Raw genomic sequence first — 25,307 nt, 5'->3', positions numbered from 1 at the left:
AAAGAAACAATCAGAGGTTAAAATTTTAAAAGCAATATAATTTACAGTAGCATCAACACTATGAAATACTTAGGGGTATATTTGATAAAAGGTTTATGTTATAAACCTAAAGTTTATGCTCCCCTTCCCCATTCATATGTTGAAACCCTAACCTCCAATGTGATTAATTTGGAGCCTTTGGGAGATAATTAGTCTTAGATAAGATCATAAAGGTGTGGGGCTCTACTGATAGGGTCAGTGCCCTCAGAAGGAGAAACACCAGAGTGCTCTCCCCTCTGCCATGTGAGGACCCACGGAGAAGGCAGCCAGGAAGAGTTGTCACTAGTATTGGACCATGCCGACGCCTTTCCAGCCTCCAGAACTGTGAGAAAAAATTTCTGTTATGTCAGCCACTAAGTCTACTGTATTTTGTTATGGCAGCCCAAGCAGACTAAGACAATTTGTAAGAACTGTATACTGAAAACTGCAAAACATCACTGAGAGAAATTAAAGACTAAAATAAATACAGAGATGTGCCATTTTCACAAATCAGAAAATTCAGTATCGTTAACATGTCAGTTCTTTTCATTTTATCTATAGTTGAAAATAAATTTTGATCAAAATCCCAGGCAGATTTTTTTTTTGGAGAAATTGGTAGGCTATTTCTAAAAGTCATCGGGAAATCCAAAGGACCAAGAATTGCCAAAATAGCTTTGAAGAAGAAGAATGTTGGATGTTGTTATGTTACCTGATTTTAAAATTCATTATAGAGTATAGTAGTCAAGGCAGTGTGATATGGCATAAAGATAGACGTACAGAACTCTGGAGCAGAACAGAGTATCCAGAAATAGCCTCACATATGTCACTTGAATTCAAAGAGGTGCTATTTGTATTCCCCTCAAGGTATGTGGAAGTAGAGCATTTGGCAGATAATTAGGTTTAGATGGGTGAGACCCTATGATGGGATTATAAAAGAGAGAGACCCCAGAGCTATCTTCCACTCTCTCCCCCTTATGAGGACATTGCTAGAAGATAGTTGTCTGCAAGCCAGGAGCAGGCTGTCACCAGGAACTCAATCTGCTGCACCTTGATCTTGGACTTTCTAGCCTCCGGACCTGCGGTAATAAATGTCTGTTGTTTAAGCCACCTCTCTAAGGTATTTTGTATGTCAATCTGAGCTGACTAAGACAGATGCCAAGGCAGTTCACTAGAGAAACAAATAATAAAGGACAACCACATGCAATAAAAGTGAAGTGGTGTGGCTCAGTGGTTCGAGCACTGGCCTAAACACCAAAGGATTGCAGGTTCGATCCCTGGTCCTGGTTAGGGCACGTGTTGGAGGCAACCAATCGATGTCTCTCTCTCACATCAATGTTTCTCTCTCTCTCTCTCTCTCTCTCTCTCTCTCTCTCTCTCTCTCTCTCTTTCTCCTTCCTTCCCTTCCTTCCACTTTCTGTAAAAGAAAGTCAAGGGAAGAAATATCTCAGGTAAGGATTAACAACAAAAAGGAATCTCAATTTTCACTTCATACCACATACAAAAATTAACTCAAAATGAATCATGAGCCTATTCTTACATTAACTCCACAGTATCTAGGAGAAAACAGGAAAAAAGCCTAATGATGTTGGATTTGGCTAAGATATTTTAAGTAGGATAGAAATTTTAAAACAATGTATTGCTTCTCTGCCCTTTGTCTAAGATCATCAAATATTTTAATCCATCAGATGATATGTTTTCATTGATTTTTAGAGAGAGGGGAAGGGGGGACAGAGAGAGAGAGAGAAACATCTATGTGAGAGAAATATCTATCATTTGCCTCCTGTACACACCCTGACCAGGGTCAAATCCACCACCTAGGTATGTTCCCTGACCAGGGAACCTGCAACCCTTTGGTGTATGGGATGATGCTCCAGTCAACTGAGCCACCTGGCCAGGGCTTTTATATATATATTATATATATATATATATATATATATATATAATATATATATTTTTAAAGTTTTTGTTTCAAAATGCTATAATTAAAATGAACATGAGGCATATTTTCTGGGACCCTCTGGGAATTTGGGTTGTCATAGACTGGAAGAAAATATTTAAAGACATGTCTGACCAATGTACCTGTATTTACACTATATAAAGTACTTTTATTAAGAAGGCAAATAATTTAAAAATGGGAAAAATATTTGAATAGTCATTTCATCAAAGAAGATACTACAAAAGACAAGCACATGAAAATATACTCAATATCATTAATCATTAAGAAAATGCAAATTGAAATTATACTGAGATAGCACTCAATACCCACTGGAATGACTAAATTTAAAAAGACTGACCATAACCACCCTGGTCGGTTTTGCTCAGTGGTTAGTGCACCAGCCCATGGACCAATGACTCATGGGTTCAGTTCCAGTCAAGGGCACATACATTGGTGGTGGTTCATCCCCCGCCCAAGTCAGGGTCGTGCAGGAGGCAACTAGTGGATGTGTCATCCCTCTCGTTGATATGTCCCTCTCATGTCAATGTTTCTCTCTCTCTCTTGCCCTCTCTCCCACTCTCCCACTTTCCCACTCTATCTGAAGATAAATAGAAAAATATCCTTAGGTGAGGATTAAAAAAAAAAAAAGACTGACCATACCAAGTGTTGGTGCAGATATGAAAGTACAGAACTCCCAGACCCTGTTATTTGGAATGTAAAATGGCATAGCCACCTGGGGAAACAGTTTACAGTTACTTATTTATTTATTTATTTATTTATTTTTTAACTTACCTTTATTGTTGAATATATTACAACGTGCCCCCCTTTTTTCCCTGTTGACACCCTCCTCCCCAATCCTGCCCCACTTCTGCCTTTCCCACACTATTGTCCGTGTCCATTGGTTATGCATATATGCATAGAAGTTCTCTAGTTTATCTCATCCCATCCTGCCTCCCCCTTCCCTTGAGATTCATCAGTCTAACAACTAATTTGTACTTCTTAATTCCTTCATCTTTTTCATCCATTCCCCCAGCCTCTACCCATCTGGCAAGCAACAAAAAGTTCTCTGTATCTAGGAATCTGTTTCTGTTCTGCTTCCTCATTTTGTTTGTAGATTGAATTGTTGATAGATATGTATTAATTGCCATTTTATTGTTCATATTTTTGTTCTTCTTTTCCTTCAAGAAGACCCATTAACATTTCATATAAGACTGGTTTGGTGGTGATAAACTCCTTTAGCTTTTTCTTGTCTGGGATCTCTTGATATGTCCGTCGATTCTAAATGACAACTTTGCAGGATAGAATAATCTTGGTTGTAGGTTGTTGCTTTTCATCACCTTGAATATCTCTTGCTACTCCTTTCTGGCTGCAAAGTTTCTTTTGAGAAATCAGCTGACACTCTTATGGGAGCTCCTTTGTAGGTAACAAACTGCTTTTCTGTTGCTGCTTTTAAGATTCTCTCTTTGTATTTAACCTTTTGCATTTTGATAATGATGTGTCTTGGTGTGGACCTTTTTGGGTTCATCTTGTGTGGGACTCTCTGTGCTTCTTGGACTTGTATGTCTGTTTCCTTCACCGAGTTAGGGAAGTTTTCTGTCATTATTGTTTCAAATAGGTTTTCAATTTCTTGTTCTCTCTCTTTTTCTTCTGGCATCCCTATGATGCAAATGTTGGCACACTTGAAGTTATCCCAGAGGCTCCTTATACATCCTCATTTTTTTGGATTCTTTTTTCTTTTTGCTGTTCTGATGGGTGCTTTTTGCTTCCTTATATTTCAAATTGATGGTTTGCTTTTTGGCTTTACCTACTCTACTATTGATTCCGTGTAAATTATTCTTTATTTCAGTTAGTGCATCCTTCATTTCTGACAGGTTCTTTTTTATGTTGTTGATGTTCTCACTAAGTTCCTTGGAGATCTCCTTAAGTTCCTTGAAGATCTCACCAAGTTCCTTGAGCAATCTTCTAACCAGTGTTTTGAACTCTGCATCTGATTGATTGCTTATCTCCATTTTGTTTAATTCTTTTCCAGGAGTTTTGCTCTTTTCTTTTATTTGGGACATGTTTCTTTGTCTCCTCATTTTGGCTGCTTCCCTGTAATTATTTCTATGTACTAGGTAAAGTTACTATGTCTCCTATGCTTCATTGGGTGGTCTATTATTGTAGGTGTCCCGTAGGATCCAGTAGCACAGTTTCCCTGATCACCCCAGCTGGGCCCTCGAGGTGCACCCTTTATGTGGACTGTACACCCTTCTGTTGTAATTGAGTCTTGATTACTGTTGGCATGTCAATGGGAGGGATTTACTCAGGCTGATCAGCTGCAAGGACTGGCTGTGCCCACTGACCACTGGCCTCTGACTACCTTGGAGAATCAGCTGTGTAGGGGCCTACCATACAGAACAAGGCTTACTTCATCAGGGCTCTGGTACCGACTGAGTCTGCTCATTGAGTATGTCACTTGTGGAGGTGGTTGGGTGGTGATGTTTCGATGTGGTCTGAAGTTGTCCACTGGGTGTGCTGGCTCTGGGGCAAGGTCAGCCTCTGCCTGTGTTCTATCTGGGGCCACTGGCATAAGCTACAAAGTGATCTGCAGATGGCTGCTTCTTGTGCTGGACTTGGAGGTGCCCAGGAAGAGCCAAGTTGTGAACCAAGGCTGGCTGTTCTAGTGCCAGGCCTGGGGCCACTTAACGAGAGGTATGGGGCTAGCTGAGACCAGATGCTGCTTGTTTGAAAGAATTTAGGAAAACCTGAAGCAGGATCCAAGACAGGTCAATCCTATAGTAAAGCCTTTGGAGACAACTTGGGTGGGCTTGAAAGTTGAGTGGGGCGGGGCAAACAGTGTGAGCCCAGTTGCTGGAGTCCCGGATATGGCAGCCGTCTGCCACCCAGGGAAGGTCTCACCAAAGGAACATCAGCCACTGCCAGCATGTCTGTCCAGGAGAAAGCTGCCCCTCAAGCCCTCATCCTGAGGCCAAACATCTCAGTTCTTTCCTGTATGTCTCTGGCCCCCCTTAAGCTGCCTCCCCTTCAAGCTCAGAGGGAGCAGGTCTGAGTAAGTCTGTGCGCAGGCCCTTTAAGAGGAGCTGCCAGCAGCCTCAACCTCCCATCAGCCTTAGTTCCCACTGGTTTTCACAGCCAAAAATGATTAGGACTTCCCTTCCTGGCACTGGAACCCTGAGCTGGGTGTCTGGTGTGGGACAGGGACCCCTCACTCCTCACTCCTCAGGGAGGACCTTCCCAGCCGAGGTATCCTTCCTGATTTTTTTTTTTTTTTATCATCCTCACCCGAGGACATTTTTCCATTCTTTGTTCAGGCAGAGTGGGAGGGAGAGAGAGGAACAGAGAGAGAGAGAGAGAAACATCGATGTGAAAGGGACACATCGAGTGGTCGCCACCCACACAACCAACCAGGGCCGGGGACAAACTGCAACCGAGGTACGTGCCCTTAGCGGGAACCGAACCCAGGTCTCTCCGGACCGCAGGCTGATGCTCTAACCGCTGAGCCAAACCAGCCAGGGCTCCTTCCTGATTTTTATCCGCCACACGTGGGTGTGGGACCAGCCTGTCTGCGCTTCCACCCCTCCTACCAGTCTTGATGTGGCTGCTTCTTTAATTTTGTAGTTGTAGGACTTCCATTCAGCTCCATTTCAGGCGGTTCTGAATGATGGTTGTCTTGTAGTTTAGTTATAATTTTGATGTGGTTGTGGGAGTAGGCAATACCACATTTACCTATGCCACCATCCTGACCAGAAGTCCCCAACTACCGGAAGTCATGTTGATTTCTGCTACTCCTTGACCTTCATTCTGCCACTCAGCTTCATGTGAGCCAGGTTCATGTTTGTTCTGAGATGACCTCTCTGCTTCTGTTGCTGGGGACTGTAAAAGCTGTCATATACGGAGTATGTCCTTCTCTATTTGTTGAATTCTGGTTACTCTTCACTGTGCTCGTTTTTCCATATCTTGGCATGTTCCTAGTTGTTCTTCCATTGCAACTCTGATTTGTCTTGCTTCATATTCTAATTGCCTTCTGATCATATATGTTTGTAAGGAAAAATTTTCAGTTAAAGGAAGACTATCTATTCTTTTAGTGAGATTCTGAAGTTGAGCATTACACCAGTCTTTTTCCTTTTCTTCTTTGTCAAGATCAGCAAGAAGTAATGATCTTTCTGTCTCAAGTTCTTCTAAATAACCAGTATTTTCTCTGCTTCCATTTACAAACCCTCTTCTTGGAAATGAACCCGTAAGAACAGAACTACACTCTCCTGAATGACTAGATACAGATCCTTCCCGGCTTCCATAAGAACGGAGGACATTTTGAATGGAGGAAAATTACTGCTATCTAAGTTAAGCTCTTTGAGGCACTTTAATAAATCAGTCTGTCCAGAAGATGTCATAGCTTCATCTGCAATACTTCCTTGTAGTTGTTTAAGTACTTCCTTCATATTGGATACCTCAGTTTCCAGTTTTATAAGATGATTGGAATTATCTTCTAGCTCTTGTCGAAGACTTGAGTTCTCCATCTTCAGTGCCACAACTTGCTTTAACAACTGATCATATGAAGCTTCAGCCATCCTTGGCTACCCTTAGACCCCATTTCCGAGCCCAGCAGTGCCCCCATTCCAGCCCCAGTGACACCCAGGCAGGTTGCAACAATATCAGTTTACAGTTTTTTAAAAGGTTAAAATATATCTACCATATAATCCAGCCATTCAATGTGCAGATATTTGTTTACATAAGGGAAATAAATGTGTATGCCCATTAGAAAACTGGAAACAGCCTAAATGCCCATCACATAAATGGATAAACAAAGTGTGATATATCCACACAAGGAATACTACTCAGCAATAAAAAGGAAGAGCTATTGATATACCCAACAAAAAGGGTGAATCTCAATTATGTTGAGTGAAAGGAGTGAGACTTTTAAAATATAGTTTGTATAATGCTATTTATATAAAATTCTCAAAATGTAAACTAATCTTTAGTGACAGGAAGCAGGTGAATTGTTACCTGGAAACAGAGATAAGGAGGGAAAGATGGATTGTAGGGCAGCAGAAAGAAACTTTTGGAGCTAATGGATATGTTTATTATGCTCATTGTGATGGTCTCATGAGCATAAAGTATGTCAAAATTCATCAAACTGTAAAGTTTAAATATCTGCAGTTTATTTACATCAACTATACTTCAATAAATTTGTAAACAAACAAAAAGGGGAGAAACAGGGAAGAGAAAAGGAAGAAGGAAGAAGGGGAGGGAGAGAAGAAAGAGAAGGGGGAGATGGGGGAGAGGGAGGAGGAGGAGGAGAGGTGAAGGGGAAGGAGAACAGCAACAACAGCAAGAAATATAGTTCTAGTGAGAGGAGGAACTGACTAAAGCCAAGGAGAAAAGTAAACGGTCTTTTACATTATTCCAGGAAAGAGAAGAGATGATCAAATCAGGGGAGATGTCATCTCTTCCTATATTGATCAACAGGGTCAACAGCTTTATCTGCTTGGCAGGGTATGTGCCCCTTTCCTGACCATTCCATGTGCATCACTAGTCACTAATGTAATAAGTATTTATTGAGCATCGCTGTGTGCCAGGTACTGGGAAGATGGTAGTAAAGAAGATGGACAAGGTTACTGTACCTGTGGAGCTTACTTTCTAGTAAGGGGAGGAGCAATAAAGAAATAAAAAGATGGTAACTCCATTGGTTGGTGTGTTAAAAAAAAGAAAAGAAAAGAAATACAATAGAATAATGTGTAGAGACTAACTGGGTTGAAGAGTGGGTGATTAATTTATATTTTGATTCTGGTAAGAGTTCTGAGCATTAATGATAAAGCTAAGTTGCAAAAGACAAGAAACTAACAGGTAATAGCAAGGGGTAGAGAATTCTAAAGTAGAGAGAACAGTTACAAATGCCCTTAGGTGGGAGAGAACTAGGCATATTTAATAAACAGAAAGGGGACTGGAAGATGGGGAGAAAAATATGAGAAAGATAGAATTGTAGATAGGGACTGGAGTATATCGGACTTTGTAAGCCACGTTAGCAATTTGAATTTTATTATTAATGCAGTGGAAAACCATTAGAGGATCTTCAGCAGGAAAGTAACATGATATGATTTATGTTTTTAAAAGATTCTTCTGCCTAATACATGGAGCCTAGTTGAGGTAGAAGGGAGAGAATGGAAACAATAAGACCAGTTAGAAGCTCTGCTGTGCCAAAAAAACTGATCAGAAGTGAATCTTGGATCTTATTTTGGAAGCCAAACAGTCAAGTAAATAGGTGTTGAGGTAAGATAAAGGGATGAATTAAGAATGACTTAGATTTTTGAGTATTCACGTGGAAAGTGGTACAGTTTATTGAAATCAAGAAGACTGGGGAGCCTGGTTGGAGTGGCTCAGTTGCTTGAGTGTAGTCCCATGAACCGAAAGGCCAGGGGTTCAATTCCTGGTCAGTGCACGTGCCTGGGTTTCAGGCTCGATCCCTAGTAAGGGGCATGGAGGAGGAGGAGGCAGCCGATCGATCTTTCTATTTATTTCTCCTTCTCCCTTCCTCTCTAAAATCAATTTTAAAAACCCACATTTTTAAAAATAGAAGACTGGGGAAGGAACATGTTGAGTGTATAAATTAAATTTTCTTTTCTGAACAAGTATAGTTGATATGTCCATTAGATATAGAAATAGAAATATTAACTGGAAATAAAGATTGAGATTTATCAGCATGTTGTATTTTCCAGTGTACTTCTCTCTCTTGTCTTTGTCAGGAAGAGGATAGATTGGGTCTGCCTTTTGAGTGCAGTGACTCCCTCCCAAAATTAAAAGTGTGTTTGAAGAGTATAGCCATACTAGATAGAAAAAAAAAAAAATAGATGGAGGATAGCCTGCAAGTTGTTTTGGTGGCAGTTATATAGAGATAATAAAGATAAAGGTGACTCCCAAAGTAGTACCATTAGTTAATTTGTGAAAATAGAGGTGTGGTAATTTGCATTTTGGTCCCAGTTCTTTTCTTTGTGTATATTCAAACCCTTTGCCATATATCATTATAATACCCTCCCATCATGGGTGGGCATACATCTGCCCCTTGACTGTGAGTTTCATCATGCAACCAGCTGGGACGTTAGCAGATATTATTGAAAAAGCTCTTCCATAACTGGGCTTCCACTCTTCTGCATCTGCTATCATCCTAAGAAGGACATGCTTGGCCTGGCCCACTGGAGGATAAGATACATGTGATGCAAAGGCAAGACACCCCAGCTGGTCCAGGCAGCCAAGCTAAATCATCTAATAGCCAGCCAACCCTCAGACATTTGAACAAATCCAACCAAGGTCAACATCTAGCCAACTTCAGCTGCTCCCAGTCATGTAAAGCAATAAATACTTACTTTGTAAGTCACTGAGTTTTTACTGTTCTGACAATGCATAATTCTTACAAGGAAGAATAGGATGTGACAGTGGGGGAATTAGTCTGATTTTTGGACACAGTGCATTTGAGATGGCTAGTGACACCTAGGTGTAGGACTCAACAGTCACTTAAGTCCTGTGGATCATCAGCATAGACGTAGCTCAAGATGTAAGAATGAATAAGATTACCCAGGGAATATATATAGAATGAAAGGAGAAAAGTATGCTGACTGCACCCTAAAGAAGACCTGCATTTGAAGGAACTGCTGTGACTGAGAAGGAATGCTCAGTGATATCTGGGGAGAACCAAGGAAGAGTGGTGATGTGAAGACCAGAAACAGACTCATAGACACAGAGAAACAACTGGTGGTTGCCAAAGGGGAGGGATGTTGGGGGTCTGGGTGGAAAAGGTGATGGGATTGAGAAGTATAGATTGGCAGTTACAAACAGTCATGGGATGTAAAGTACAGGATAGGAATTATAGTCAATAATAGAGTAATAACTGTGTATGGCGCCAGGTGGGTACTGGAAATGTCAGGGGGAACACTTTATAGAGTATATGATTGTCTAACCACTATGCTGTACACCGGAAACTAATACAAAGTAATACTGAATGTAAACTAATTGAAAAAAAAAATGAAAGAAAATATTTTAAAAAGGAAGTGCTTGTTAAAACTGCCAGATGCTCAGAGAGGTAAGATAACCATCTTTATACTTATTTTACAAATGAAGAAAGTGAGGTTTGGATAGCTTAATTAAGTTTGCCATGTATGATCATATCAACTAGTAAATAGCAGTAAGTGAACTTAGAACCTAGGTCTTTTGATTATTTTTTAACCCAGGGCTTTATCATTTCTGTCATGTTGTCTTTCTTCAGTGTGTACTTTCGATGTAAATATCTTATTAAAATATCTTTTACATATAAAACGTTAAGACAAATAATGCAATTTTAGTACTTAAAATTATATGAACATTAATAAATAAGAAATAGATAACTGGGCTCCCACTGAGATTATTACATAATTTTGTAATATTACTGAATATCTCCTTTCCTTTATACATCAATTTTTCTAGGAACACACAGAGCATCCTTGGTAAATATTTTTAACATTGTGATTTCCTACATGCACTATGGATTGAAAAATGACTTTCATGTTGAGTACCATGAGTTAATAATAATAATGTTGAAATATTTTACAGAATGAACTTCATGCGCTAGAAAAACAAATAGCATCTGTTTCTGCAGAAACTAAAGAAACAGAAAGGCTAATTGATCAGCAAGATGCTGCCATAGAGAATAGCAAACTTCAGTGTGAAAACCTGGAAACACAAATCAAATCCTTACATACGGAAAATGTAAAGCTTCAGTTTGACATAGAAGCAGCCCAAGAAGATTTTGAAGAACACTTAATAAGATATAATGAGTACTATGTAAGAATAAAAGCACATAAAGATAGTTTGGGGGAGGAAGAAAGCAAGTGGTCATTTATGACTGAACTCCATGAAAAACAAGATCTGGTTAAAAAACTAAAAACAATGAAAGAGGAACTTAGGCAAGATCTCCAGAATCCAGAAGGAAACCGGATGAAACAAGTACAGGTTTGAAATATCACTTATTAAAACTTTTTCTATTCTCTTTTTCCATGTACACTTATTAAATTTATCATTAACTTAATAAAATACCCATGGCTGCTCTAACGAGATTCAGAAACTATTTTCATAACTTTAAAAACTTGGATAAGTACATGAGTTATCTAACAACTATACCAAATGTACAAATGTGTAAAGAAAACATTCCACCCTGGCTGGTTTTGCTCAGCGGTTAGAGTGTCAGCCTGCAGACTGGAGAGACCCGGGTTCAGTTCCCACTAGGGGCACATACCTCGGTTGCAGTTTGTCCCCGGCCCCGGTTGGGGTTGTGTGGGTGGCAACCAGTCGATGTGTCTCACATCAATGTTTCTCTCTCTCTCCCTCCTACTCTATCTGAAGATAAATGCAAAAATGTCCTCGGGTGAGGATTAAAAAAAAAAGGAAAACATCCCCAAATTCCCTGTGGATTAATAAAAATGCATAGTCAAACAAAATCACAGTGAACAATTAATCCATTTGTTGCAGAAAGTGTGACTCATAAAAATGTTGAAACCCTAACTTCTAAGTTAATGGATCCAGACCAATCCAAGTCAATTTAGTTATGCTTACTGCTGTTATATAAACAATATGAATTCATAATTACAACTTACACATATTTCTATTTCTTTTACTATTCTTTGAAGATAGTGAGAGAGACAAACTTAAAACATCTGTTATGTCTTACTAGAGACTTGCAAGTGTCCTTTACACTGTTTCTGGACAACTGACACTAAAACTACCACTATCCTTGATGTGTTATTTCATTTGGATTTTAGTTCTAAATGTTCAAATCTAAGGTTTGTTTGTTTGGATAATAATTTTTTTATTATTTGTACTGTAGAAGTAATATTCTAATTCTGTTTATCAAAATTGAATATGATGGCTAGTTTTATTAAATTATAGAAAAACTGAAAATCTTGGATTTATATTGATCATTCATTGCTTGACTTGTATATTTTAAATTTTGTAAACATACAGGAAGACATTACAAAGCTAAAGGATAAAATTACAACTATAAAAGAATCTATTGTTGAAAAAACTTGTTTTCTTGAGGAAGAAAATAAGACACATGAAAAATTAAGAAAAGAAATAGAGGTAAGTCTTAATCGCCTGGATTTTAGTGTTTTATGGGATCGTTTCTTGAATTTATACTATATTCATAATTTCCACAGTTTATTCTCAATCCCCAAACAGCTAGAGAAAAATAAAGAACTATATAAAGCATTAGATAAGTCCAAATTATTAATAAATTATTAGAGATATATGTTTCATTTGAAGATGTTCAAATATGAATGTATTCAGACAAAGCAAGCACTGACTCCTATTTTAATCTGGTCTAAAATTCTTCCAGCTTTCATTTCACCAACAACCTGGTACCCAATTAATGGCTAGAAGACAGAGGCTATTGAGTCAAAAAGAATGACCACTCCTAGATAGATATCAAAGATTCCGCAAAATAGAGTAAATGACAATGGAAGTCAGTATTACAAACCCCTCTGACTTCATATTTGCAATTATTGAGTCCAATTTAAAAAACCGATATGCAAAATTAAGAGTGAGACTCAATTTGGGTACCACTGAGAGACTTCTATAATCATTGTTTAGATGAATGGAGAAGAATATGTTGTTAAGGGCAAATAAATAATTTTCACCCTCAAGACATTAATTTGGAAAATAAAGAGATATATGTCTTTTACTTGCTTGTGACTAATTTGATACATTTAAAAAGCATCTGAGACCAGGCCAATTTTGCTCAGTGGTTAGAGCGTCGGCCCGCAGATCAGAGAGTCCCGGGTTTGGTTCCCCTAAGGGCACATACCTTGGATGCAGTTTGTCCCCGGCCCTGGTTGGGGTTCTGTGCATGGCTACCATTCAATGTGTCTTTCTCACATTGATGTTTCTCTCTCTTCCTGCCTCTCTCCCCCTGCTCTATCTAAAGATAAAATAAAAAAAATGTCCTTGTGTGAGGATAAATAAATAAATAAATAAAATAAATAGCTAGCATCAGAGGTGCCCTGGACGGATGGCTGAGTTGGTTGCAGTGCTATCCTGTACACTAAAAGGTTGCAGGTTTGATCCCTGGTCGGGGCCTGTATTGGAGGGAACTGATCGATGTTTCTCTCTCACATTGATGTTTCTTTATCTTTCTCTCCTTCCTCCCTCTAAAATCAATAAAAGCATATCCTCATGTCAGGATTCAAAAAAAGAATTTGAGGAATTTGAAAATAGAAACCCTTAAGTTTATAAAACATTCTCTTTAAGAAATACCATGATTTTTGTCTTATATTTTACTAGTAATTTAAATAAATAGGTTTCTTTTTGCCCTTCTAGACTTCAAGATTTATTATAAAACTATAGTAAGACAATATATAAGTGAAATAGAAATAGAAGCAATGGCACTGGCTGGTTTGGCTCAGCGGTTAGAGTGTTGGCCTGCTGTCCAGAGAGACCTGGGTTCGGATCCCGCTAAGGGCATGTACCTTGGTTGCAGTTTGTCCCCGGCCCTGGTTGGGTTGTGCGGGTGGCGCCCACTCGATGTGTCCCTTTCACGTCGCTATTTCTCTCTCTCTCTCTCCCTCCCACTCTATCTGAACAAAAAATGGAAAATATCCTCGGGTGAGGATAAAAAAAAAGAAATAGAAGGAATGATTAATGAAACAAAAAACGAGAGATAACCAATCATATATGGTGCAAACAAAATAAGTTAACCATATAAATAAAGAAAACTCAAGAAAAATGTTGAAAGAAAATCAAATTGGTAACTCATAACACATTTCTAAGAAGATTAAAGACAATATAGGAGATAACCATTTATGTCAAAGAGTTATTTCTTTTAAAAGACACACACACAAACTACATGATTAAATATTATTTTACTGTATCATAAGTTTCTCAATTATTGAAATGCACCATAACAATGGAGAAGACAATTCATATATATATGTGGCTAGGAGGTAAGAAAATGTCAAACAAGCCAGCAGAACATTAGTTATATGGTATCAAAATTCTTTTTTTTTCTTTCAATTTTTATTAATTTACTTTTGTTACAAATGTTTCTCCTTTTTCCCCCCTAGACACCTCTCCATTCTGTGCTCCATCCCCCCAGCATAACCATGTCCATTGGTTATGACTACATGCATATAAGTTCTTTGGTTCATCTCATCCATCACCCCTGCTCCCCTACCTTGAGGTTTGTCAGTCTGAACCATACTCCTATCTATGTCTCTGGTTCTATTTTGTTCATCAGCTTATTTTGTTTATTATATCCCACAAGTAAGTGAGATCATGTGGTATTTGTCTTTCTCTGATTGGCTTATTTTGCTTAGCATAATACTGTTGAGGTACTTCCATGTTGTCTCAAAAGATAAGAGATCTTTCTTTCTTACAGCCGCATAGTATTCCATTGTATATATGTACCACAGCTTTTTTATCCACTCATTTGTTAATGGACACGGGCTGTTTCCAGATCTTAGCGATTGTAAATAGTGCTGCTATGAACATAGGGGTACATATATTCTTTCTGATTGGTATTTCAGGATTCTTGGGATATATTCCTAGAAGTGGGATCACTGGGTCAAATGGCAGTTTAATTTTTAACTTTTTGAGGAAACATCATACTGTTTTCCATCGTGGCTGCACCAGTTTGCATTCCCACTAGCAACTACTAGAGTCCCCTTCTCTCTATACCCTCGCCAACACTTGTTGTTTGATGATTTGTTGATGGCAGCCATTCTGGCAGGTGTGAGGTAATTCCTCATAGTTGTTTTAATTTGTATCTCTCTAATGATTAGTGACGTTCAGCATTTCTTTATGGCCATTTATATTTCCTTTTTGGAGAGGTGTCTATTTAGTTCCTCTGTCCATTTTTTAATTGGGTTCTTTGTCTTTCATTTGTTGAGTTGTATGAGCACTGTATATCTTTTGGAAATTAACCCCTTATCTGATGTATCATTGGCAATTATGCTCTCTCATACAGTGTGCTCCCTTTCCATTTTGATAGTTGTTTCTTTTGCTGTGCAGAAGCTTTTTAGTTTGATATAGTCCCAGGTGTTCATTTTTTCCTTTGTTTCTGTTGCCTTAGGTGATGTATCAGTGAAAATTCTGCTGCATATAATGTCTGAAATTTTGTTGCCTACAATTTCGTCTAGTGTTTTTATGGATTCACAGGTCACATTTAAGTATTTTATCCATTTTGAGTTTATTCTTGCGTACGGTGTAAGTTGATGGTCTAGTTTCATTTTTTCGCATGTAGCTGTCCAGTTTTCCCAACACCATTTATTAAAGAGGCTGTCTTTACTGCATTGTATGCTCTTGCCACCTTTGTCAAATATTAATTGACATAATGTCTTGGGTCAATTTCCGGGTTCTCTGTTCTGTTCCATTGATCTATATGCCTGTTCTTATGCCAGTACCAGACTGTTTTGATTACAGTAGCTTTGTGGTATAACCTGATATCCGGTGTTGTGATCTCACCTAGTTTGTCCTTTTTCCAGATTGCTGTGGCTATTCGGGGTCTTTTTTGGTTCCATATGAACTTTTGAAGTATTTGTTCTAGTTCTGTGAAATATGTTGTTGGTATTTTGATGGGGATTGCATTGAATCTATAGATTGCTTTGGGTAGTATGGACATTTTAATGATGTTAATTCTTCCAATCTATGAACAAGGTATATGCTTCCATTTTTTTATATCTTCCTCTATTTCTTTTTTCAATGTCATGTAGTTTTCTGCAAATAGGAATAAGTTTATTCCTAGGTATCTTAATTTTTTTACCATGACGATAAATGGGATTTTGTTTTTAGTTTCTCTTTCTGTGAGTTCATCATTGGTGTATAAGAATACCATCGGTTTCTTGACATTAATTTTATATCCTGCTATTTTGCCAAATTTATTTATTAAGTCTGGTAGATTTTTGATGGAGTCTTTAGGGTTTTCTATGTACAATATCATGTCATCTGCAAATAATGACAGTTTCACTTCTTCCTTTCTGATTTGGATCCCTTTTATTTTTTCTTATTGCTGTGGCTAAGAATTTCAGTACTATGTTAATAATAGTGGCGAAAGTGGGCATCCCTGTCTTGTTCCAGTTCTTAAGGGAAATGTTTTTAGTTTTTGCCCTTTTCTTCTTCCTCTGGAACTCCTATGATGTGAATGTTGTGACATTTTCAGTTGTCCCACAGTTCTCTTAAGCTGTCTTCCTGTTTTTTAATTGTTTTTTCCTTTTGGTTTCTCTGATTGGTTGATTTTTTCTAATCTTCTAATTCACTGATTCGGTCCTCAGCTTCCTCAACTCTCCTAGTTACTACTTCCAGTGTGTTCTTTATTTCTGCTGTGCTAATCTTCATTTCTTCTTGGTGGTTTTTCATTTCCAATTGGTTGATTTTCAATGTTTCTGTATATGTACTCATAGTGTTGAGCTACTACTAATGCTGTTGAGCTTCCTCAAGATATAGGCTCTGAACTCTACCTCTGATAACTTACTTAACTGCATTTCATTTATCTCATCTTTGTTAGTGTTTTCTTGTTCTTTCATTTGGGATTTGTTTCTTTGTTTCACCATTTTGGCTGTCTCAATGGGTTTTGGATACTGTCCAATTTTCCCTGTGGGTGTTAGTGTTCTACTGTTTGTGGCTTCCTCTACTGGGTTTGGATGAGTATGGGAGGACCCACATTAAACACCACTGTCAAGTTTTACTTTCCTGGGTAGATTTGCAAGCCCAGGAAAGGTTCAGTTATCCTCTAGCTTTTTGCCTGAAGGCTATTAGTCTCAGTTACTTGATGAGCCTTGGGTTGTAGCCCTCAGCTGAATGGAAAACTCCCTCAGGTGTTCAGTGTAAGAGGATTTGCAGAGGGTAGGGTAGATGCTGGTTGTTAATGAGCCTCAATTTGCATTTCTCTGGCCCACCTGGGTGGGGTTAAATCTCTGAGGAAGGGGCTGCTGTTTCTCCCCAGAGCTCTGGGAAGGAGCAAGATGGCCACTGTCCTGTGTGACCATGACTCAGTTAAAACTCTAAGCACCCTCCAAGTCCAGAGTGTCCCCACACAGTTCCAGTCCATACCGCCCTCCCTCTGCCGGAGCCCAAGGTGAGTGGCTGTAGCTAATTTAGTGCTCTGGCCAGCCCTCTGTGCTGTGGAGCTGGCTTGGGATTTTAACCCCAAGGGAGTTGCTTACAGCTAAAACAGCTGCTGTTCTTGGGCTTCCAGCCCACCCTCTTGCACCTCCGCAGACCTACCAGTCTCTATTCACTGTTCTTTTTTCCTGTCCATGGTTATATGGGTCCTCTCCAACTGCTTTTCTGTTGCTTTTTCCTGACAATTTGTCTATTTTAGTTGTAATTCCAGTTTGGTCCTGGTAGATGTTCTGTGTAGCTTCCACTCCACCGCCATTTTGGAATCTCCTCCAAAATTCTTTTTTTTCAATATGGATATCCAAAAAACAATAGAAAACATGAATAATCTAATTAATGTTGATAGTAAACATAATGAGGTTCCATATTTATTTCATCAGCTTATCAATATTACAATTGCTAAGATGTGGAGCATCTGAATTCTGATATACTATTGATATGAGTGTAAATTGGTATAAAGCATTTTGGAAAGGAATTTGAGATTACCTAATAATTTTTTATGGTAATGTACTTTATTGAAGTACAATTGTCATAAGAATAAGGGCACAAATTATAAGAGTTTAGCTTGTTTGTGACTAATGTATATGTACAGCCATGTTACCATAACCTAGACCAAGGTACAAAATGTTCCCATCATGACCAGGAAGTTCTCTTGTGCCTCTATCCTCAGGCTACCGCTACTCTGATTTTTTAAAATAGCTTTATTTAGATATAATTCACTTACAATACAATTGACCCCTTTAAAGTTCATAATTTAATGGTATCTAGTATATTCTCAGATAATTTTTAACCATCACCACAGTCAATTTTAGAAGTGTTTACCACCTTAAAAAAGAAACTTCATACTCTTTACCTCTAACTTCTCCATTTGTCTATTGTATTTTTCCATATTTTTGCTCTACCATAGTCTTTCTTCCTTCCTGATGTTCTAAGATTCCTTCTTTTATCAATTCCTTTTTCTTTAGAAAGCTTCTAAATTCATTCTTTTAGGATAGGTCTGCTGTTGATATAGTTTTTTAGTTTTTTCATCTGAGAATGTTGATTTCCTCTTTATTCCTGAAAGATGTTTTTGCTGTATATAGAATTCTGGGTTGACAGTTTTTTTCTACAGTTGAAAAGTGTGTTGCTACTTCTTTCTGGCCTCTATTATTCCTAATGAGAAATCCTCTGCCATTCAAATTGCTTTTCTCCCTATAGATAAGGTATTTGTTTCTTGCTGCGTTTATGATTTTCCGTCTTTCATTTTCAGAAATTTTACTGTTGTGTGTTTTGGCATGAATTTCTTTAAATTTATCCTATTTGGAATGCTCTTAACTGCTTGATTCTCTAGGTTCTGTTTTTTTGCCAAAGTTGGGAAATTTTCAGCTCTTATTTATTTCAATACCTTTTTTTTTTTTTTAGCTTTACCCTCTTTCTACTTTTCTTCCAGCACTCTAATGACACAAACAATAGATCTTTTTTGTCTTAGTCCCACAGATACCCGAGGCTCTATTCATTTGTTTTGTTCAGTCAATTTTATCTCTGTTGTTCGGACTGAGTAATTTTTAGTGTTCTATGTTTCATTCACTGATTCTTTCTTTTCCCCCTACATTCTGCTATTGAACCTGATTCTTAGTTTGATGAGTGATTTTTCTCTTGAAATCTGAACATGTTGGGTATTATTTTTAAGATTCTGAATTATTGTTACTTCTGGGTGACAGTGGAAATTCAGATTCTCTACTTAGCTCCATTGAGACTCATGGAGGGAGGAAAGACTTCTTTTTACTGCTGGCCACATGTGGGAGTTCTGGCTGCCCACTAGGCCTGTACTGACAACCCTCTGGCTGGAATACTCTTAACTGCTTGATTCTCTAGGTTCTCATCAATGCCCCCCATGTGACCTCCACTGATACCATGTAGATGTGGCCTTGTTACTATTGAGTGTGGTAAAAATCCTGACTCTCCACTAGGTCTCTTCTGACATTCTCTAAAAAGGAGAAGGATGACTTATAAGCACTAGATGCGGGTAGAAGTCCAGGCCCCCAGATAGGCTCCACCTACACAATAGTGTGTGGTTTGTTACTGTCCAGTAGAGATAAAAAGTCCTGACTCCCCCGTTAGGCTTCTCTAATACAACCCCCTCCCCTCCTCCCTGGGGAGTTAGACTACCTTGTTATAGCCTAGCAATTGTGGAACTTCAGACTTTTCACTCATCCTTTGCTGGTTTGGGTGGTGGTGGTACCATAGTTCTTTTCTGTGGTGTTTGACTTTAGTAGTTACTATCTGAAAGTTTTCTGTCTTGCTCGGCTACCCTTTTACTAGTTTTTTTGGCAACAGAAAGCAGGCTTTACTTGGAGCTTCTTTCGTCTGCAGTGATGGGCATTTCCAGGTTGCTCTCTTCTCCAGGATCCACTCTGGGATATATGAGGCAAAATGACACATCATCCCTTGGTCCTGTGGTCTCATGACAGTTTCTCCACTTTTCAGAAGCTTCTTATGTTTGTTTTATATATAATGACCAGAAAAATATTTGAAGATATATTGGACAAAATTTTTCCAAACTTAACCAAAAAACCCCACTAATAAATACAAACTTTGCAAACTTAAACACTTAGCAAACCCCCAGCAGGATAAATACAGGGGGAAATAATGACATATGAGGAAATTGCCAATTGCTGCAAACCACAAGTAAAGAAAAAAATCTTAAAAGCAGCCAGAAAAATAGTCACATGAAATACACAAGAGCAATGATTAGAAAAATTAAATTGACTATTATTTAGAAGTTTTAAGTTCATAACAAAATTTAATGTAATGCACAGAGAGTTCACATAAGCCTTCCGCTCCCTCACAGGGTTTCCCAAGCCTCCTTCACTGTCAACATCCCCTACCAGGGGGGTACATTTGTTTCAGCTGATGAATCTACACTGACACATGATTATCACCTACAGTCCATAGATTAAATTAGTGTTCACTCCGAAACTAATTAATATTGTATGCCAACTGTAACTGAAAAATAAATATTAAAAAAGAGAAATCAATTTAAGTAAGATAGCTAGACAATCTATAAATGTTTCAAAATTGGGCATTATAATTCTAAATGACTCATAAATCAAAGAAATCACAAGAATGATGAGAAAATATTTGGAATTGAATGATAATGAAAGCACAACATATGAAAAATTATGGGGTATAGCAAAACAGTGTTTAAAGAAAAATTTACACCCTTAAGTGCCTATAGTAGAAAAAAAAAAGATTTAAAGTAATTAAGCTTCCACCATAAAAACAACAACAACAACTAGAAAAATAATAATAAATCGAGACAAAAGCAAATGAAATGATAACTAGCGGAAATAAATGAAGTAGAAAACAACAGGAGAGAAAATCAACAAAGCAGAAGTTAAAAAGACTAATAAAATAGATAAACCATAGCAACACTCATCAAGAAAATAAAAGATAGTGAGGTTCTATAGACTTAAAAGGATGGTAAAGGCCTAATATGAAAAACTTTATGTCAGTAAATTTGACAACTTAGATGAAATGGATATATCCCTTGAAAAACATATCATAACTAACACAAGAAAATATTAGTTTTATGTTTAGGCCTATGATCCATTTAAAATTAAGCTTTATAAATGGTATGAAATTGAATTTATAATTAAAACCCGTCTCATAAGGAAAGTTTCAGACTGACATAACTCCACTGGTGAATTCTGTCACATTTAAGAGAGAGACAATACCCAACCTATGCAATTTTTTTCAGAAAATGAAAAGAGTAAACTCCTTCCAACTCATTTATAAGGCCATTATAACCCTGACACAAAAAAAGTGAACAAGAACCTTAGCAGAAAAGCAATTATAAATTAATGTCTCTCATGAACGTTGATGCAAAATTCCTGAACAAAATATTTTCTAATTGAATTCAGCTATATATACAAAGGCTAATCTCTTGTGACCAAGTAGAGTTTATACCAGAAATGCCAGGTTGGTTCAACTTTCAAAAAGCAAAAAATGTTATGTGCCACATTAACAAAATGAAAGATTAGGAGATATAATTAACTCAATAGTTGCAGAAACAGCATTAGAAAAATTCAACACCAATTTACAATATCAGCTCTCAGCAAATTAAGAATAGAAGGGAACTTTCTCACCCAGATGGAGGCCACCTATAAAAAACTTACAGTTAACAACATATTTATTTGTGAAATGTTGAATGCTTTTTTCCTAAGATTAAGAACAAAGCAAAAAGGTCTTATCCCATCTCCTCTATGAAACATTATATTGAAGATTGTACCCAGTGCTATAAGACAAGAAGAAAATACTTTTGTATAGCCCTGGCTGGTGTGGTTCAGTGGATAGAGTGTTGGCCCACACACCAAAGGGTCACAGGTTTGATTCCTGGTCAAGGGTATGTACCTGGATTGTAGGCTAGATCCCCAGCCTCGAAGAGGGTATGTGCAGGAGACAACCAATCGATGTATCTCTCTCACATTGATGTTTCTCCCTCTTTCTCTCCCCCGCCCTTCCTTCCTTCCACACTCTCTGAAAATCAAAGGAAAACAATATCCTTTGGTGAGAATTCACAACAACAAAAAATATTTTTGTATTTTTTTCCTCACCCGAGGACATTTTTCCATTTTTGTTCAGATAGAGTGGGAGGGAGAGAGAAGAAGAGAGGGAGAGAGAGAAATATCGACGTGAAAGGGACACATCGAGTGGCTGCCTCCTGCACAACCCCAACTGGGGCTGGGGACAAACTGCAACCGAGGTACGTGCCTTAGTGGGAACCGAACACAGGTATCTCTGGACCGCAGGCTGATGCTTTAACCGCTGAACCAAACCGGCCAAGGCTAATTTTGTATTTTCTTAAGGAACATACAAAAAAAAAAAAACAACAACTAATACACCAGTATGTAAATTTAGTGAGGAAGGTATAAGGATACAAGGTCAAAATATATAAATCAATTGCATTTCTATGTAGTAATAATAAACAACTGGAAAGTGAAATAAAACAAAATGCTTTTCATTAGCACTAAAATCAAAATACTTGTCAATAAATTCTGTGAAAAAATGTGTAAACTTTTACTCCTATAATAAAAATATTACTGAATTAAAGAATACTAAATAAATAGAGTGATATACCATATTCATGTTCTACAAAACTCAATATTTTTAAAATGTTAATTTTCCCAAATAATAATCTATAGTTTCAACAGCATTCCATAAAAACCTCAGTAGGTATTTTTTTGTAGAAATTGACAAAATGATTTAAAACTTACATGCAAAAAGGACCTAGTTCGCCAAAACAGCCTTGACAAATAATAAAGTTGTAACATCCTGCCTGATAGTAAGATTTATTTATTTATTTATTTATTTATTTATTTATTTATTTATTTATTTATTTTTATCCTCACCTGAGGACATTTTTTCATTTTTTGTTCAGATGGAGTGGGAGGGAGAGAGAGAGAGAGAAACATAGATGTGAAAGAGACACATCGAGTGGCTGCCACTTGCACAACCCAATTAGGGCTGGGAACAAACTGCCACTGAGGTACATGCCTTTAGCGGGAACTGAAACCAGGTCTCTCTGGACCACAGGCCAATGCCCTGACCGCTGAGCCAAACCGGCCAGGGCGATAGTAAGATTTATTATGAAGCTGTGATTATGAAGAAAGTGTCTATTGGTGAAAGAATAAATGGACCAATGAAACAATAGAGTTTTGACATCAGTGACACTTTGTTAATTTTACAAAGGTTTCAAAGTGATTAAATGAAGAAGGAAAGCCTTATAATAAGTGTTGGGACAACTGGATATCTGAATGGAAACAGTGAACCCTATGCCTACTTCACAACATACACTAAACTTCATTGGAAATGGGTCATGGATCTAAACATAAAAGCCGAAATACTTAAGCTTTTCGAAGAAACCATAGGAGAATATCTTCATTATGTTGGTTTAAGCAAAAATTTCTTAGGACACAAAGTGTACTATTCATATAGGAAAAAAATGACATACTGGATTTTAAACTTTGAAACTTCTATTCTTCAAGAAAATGAAAAGACAAGCGAATGCTCGTCAATAGATGATTGGATAAAGCAGAGGTGGTACATATATATAGTGGAATATTACTCCCCCATAAAAAAGAATGAAATCTTACCATTTGCAACAAGGTGGATGGATCTAGAGGATATTATACTAAGTGAAGAAAGTCAGAGAAAGACAAATACCATATGATTTCACTTATATGTGGAACCTAAAGAACAAAATAAACAAAACAGAAACAGAACCATAAATGCAGAGAACAAACTAAGGGTTTCCAGATGGGAGGGGGATGGGTCCGCTGGGTGAAAATAGTGACGGAATGAGGAACTACAAATGGGTAGTTAGGAAGGAGCCATGGGGATGTGAAGTACAGCGTCGGGAATACAGTCAATACTGCAACAACTGGATGTCGTGTTAAGTGGGTACTAATCTGGGGGATCACTTCATAAATTATACAATTGGTTAACCCCTATGCTGTGCACAGAAACTAATATAAAGTAATATTAAATGTAAACTAATTGAAAAATAAACTTTTTCAAAGAAAACCAAAAAACAAAATCATGGAGTGCAAGTATTTGCAACATGCATATCTTAGTAAGGACTTACATTGAGGACTTGCATTTAAAGAACTCCTACAATCATTTCTAAAATTAGGTAAAATATGTAAACAGAAATTTCACAAAAGAGGACATAAAATGGGCAATAAGTACATGAAAAGATGCTCGTCATCTTTAGCCATCAAAGTGAAATCATATGGTATTTGTCTGAAAATGAAAACCATAATAAAGATAAATCATTTAACACCCAATAGAATGGTTAAAATTACAACAAATGATCTTACCAAATGTTGCTAAGGGTATGGAGCAACTGAAAATTCCTTGCATTTTTGTGGAGATTATAAAATGGTGTCACTGCTTTGGAAAATGTTTTGTCAGTTTCTTTAAAAGTTAGCATACACCTACCCTATGTCTTAGGGATTCCCTGGCTGGGTGTTTACTTAAGAAAATGAAAACATATGTCTTTGAAAAAACTTGAATATGAATGTGCATAGAAGCTTTATTAATAACAGCCCCAAGATAAAAACATCACAAATGTCCCTCAAAAGCACATTGTGGTATATCATATAATGGAATACTAGTCAACAATAAAAAGAATGAACTACTGACACAACATGGGTGTATAAATTTTTTCAGAAGTCATTGAACTGCACTTAAAAATCTATATATTTAGCCCTGGCCGGGTGGTTCAGTTGGTTGGAGCATCATCCGTACACCAAAAGGTTGTGGGTTTGATCCCTGGTAAGGGCATATACAGAGGTAATCAACTGAAGTTTCTCCCCTTTCCTCTCTCTCAAATCAATTTATCTATATATCCATCCATCCATCCTTGGGTGAGTATTTAAAAAAATCGTGGTATATTTATACTTTCATAAACATATTTAACTATACTCTTTAAACAGCTAAAATAAATAGAAGTTACAGGACATATACAAAGGGCAGTAAGTGAGCGCCAGGTCTTTTAAGTGCAGTCTGTTCTCCATGGTGAAACAATGACATCATGTGAGTGTTTGTCACATATGTGGAGAAGTTGTGACCAACACAGTATTTAGCAATATATTTTACATAACATTCTTCTCAAAACAGGATAGCAGCCCTTTGATTTACAGAAACTGTCTCATTTTATTTATGCATTCATTTATTAATTCATTCAACACATGTATTGAGTTTATACTATGTGCCAGTTACTCTTTTAAATTCTGGCAGTAGAATGGTGAACAAAATAAATTGATAAAATCCCTGTCCTCATGGAACTTGTGTTCCAGTTGGAGAGGGAGATAGAAACAAGATACACAAGTAAGACATATAGACCAGCTGTGGCTGGTGCCCTCGAGTCACACTAAGGGATTGCACATCTCTGTTCTGATCTGTTGTGTATTCATTTCATGCCTTAACTATTGAAGAATAATTTCAGAAGCAAGTTAATATGCAACCAAACACATTTATTAATTAACCAAAACATTTTTCCAATTATTATACATAGATAGGCTATATAGACATATATAATATATACATATATATCAATGGATATATATCCTCTTGAATATATTCAATGTATAAAAACCTGTTGAATATAGCTTCATCATTTAATATAATAATATTCCAGGTTATTTAATATTTATTTCTAATTCTTTTAAAGTCATTT

At 37.4% G+C, this 25,307-nt stretch overlaps 1 protein-coding gene across 1 annotated transcript in view; it reads left to right on the top strand.

Moving 5' to 3' along the window:
• The window catches only part of CCDC122 (coiled-coil domain containing 122), a 43,706-nt gene that overhangs the window by 15,600 nt on the left and 2,799 nt on the right, over positions 1-25,307 (top strand). Inside the window, exons 5-6 of the mRNA XM_036250213.1 lie at positions 10,532-10,930; positions 11,939-12,055. Coding sequence (XP_036106106.1) covers positions 10,532-10,930; positions 11,939-12,055 — 516 coding nt within the window. The remainder of the gene's footprint in view (positions 1-10,531; positions 10,931-11,938; positions 12,056-25,307) is intronic.

This window comes from Molossus molossus, unplaced genomic scaffold, assembly GCF_014108415.1.
Source record: "Molossus molossus isolate mMolMol1 unplaced genomic scaffold, mMolMol1.p scaffold_m16_p_9, whole genome shotgun sequence".
In the NCBI taxonomy this organism is placed as follows: Eukaryota; Metazoa; Chordata; class Mammalia; order Chiroptera; family Molossidae; genus Molossus; species Molossus molossus.
Note: the sequence above shows the minus strand (reverse complement) of the source record. Positions and strands in the feature narration are given on the sequence as shown.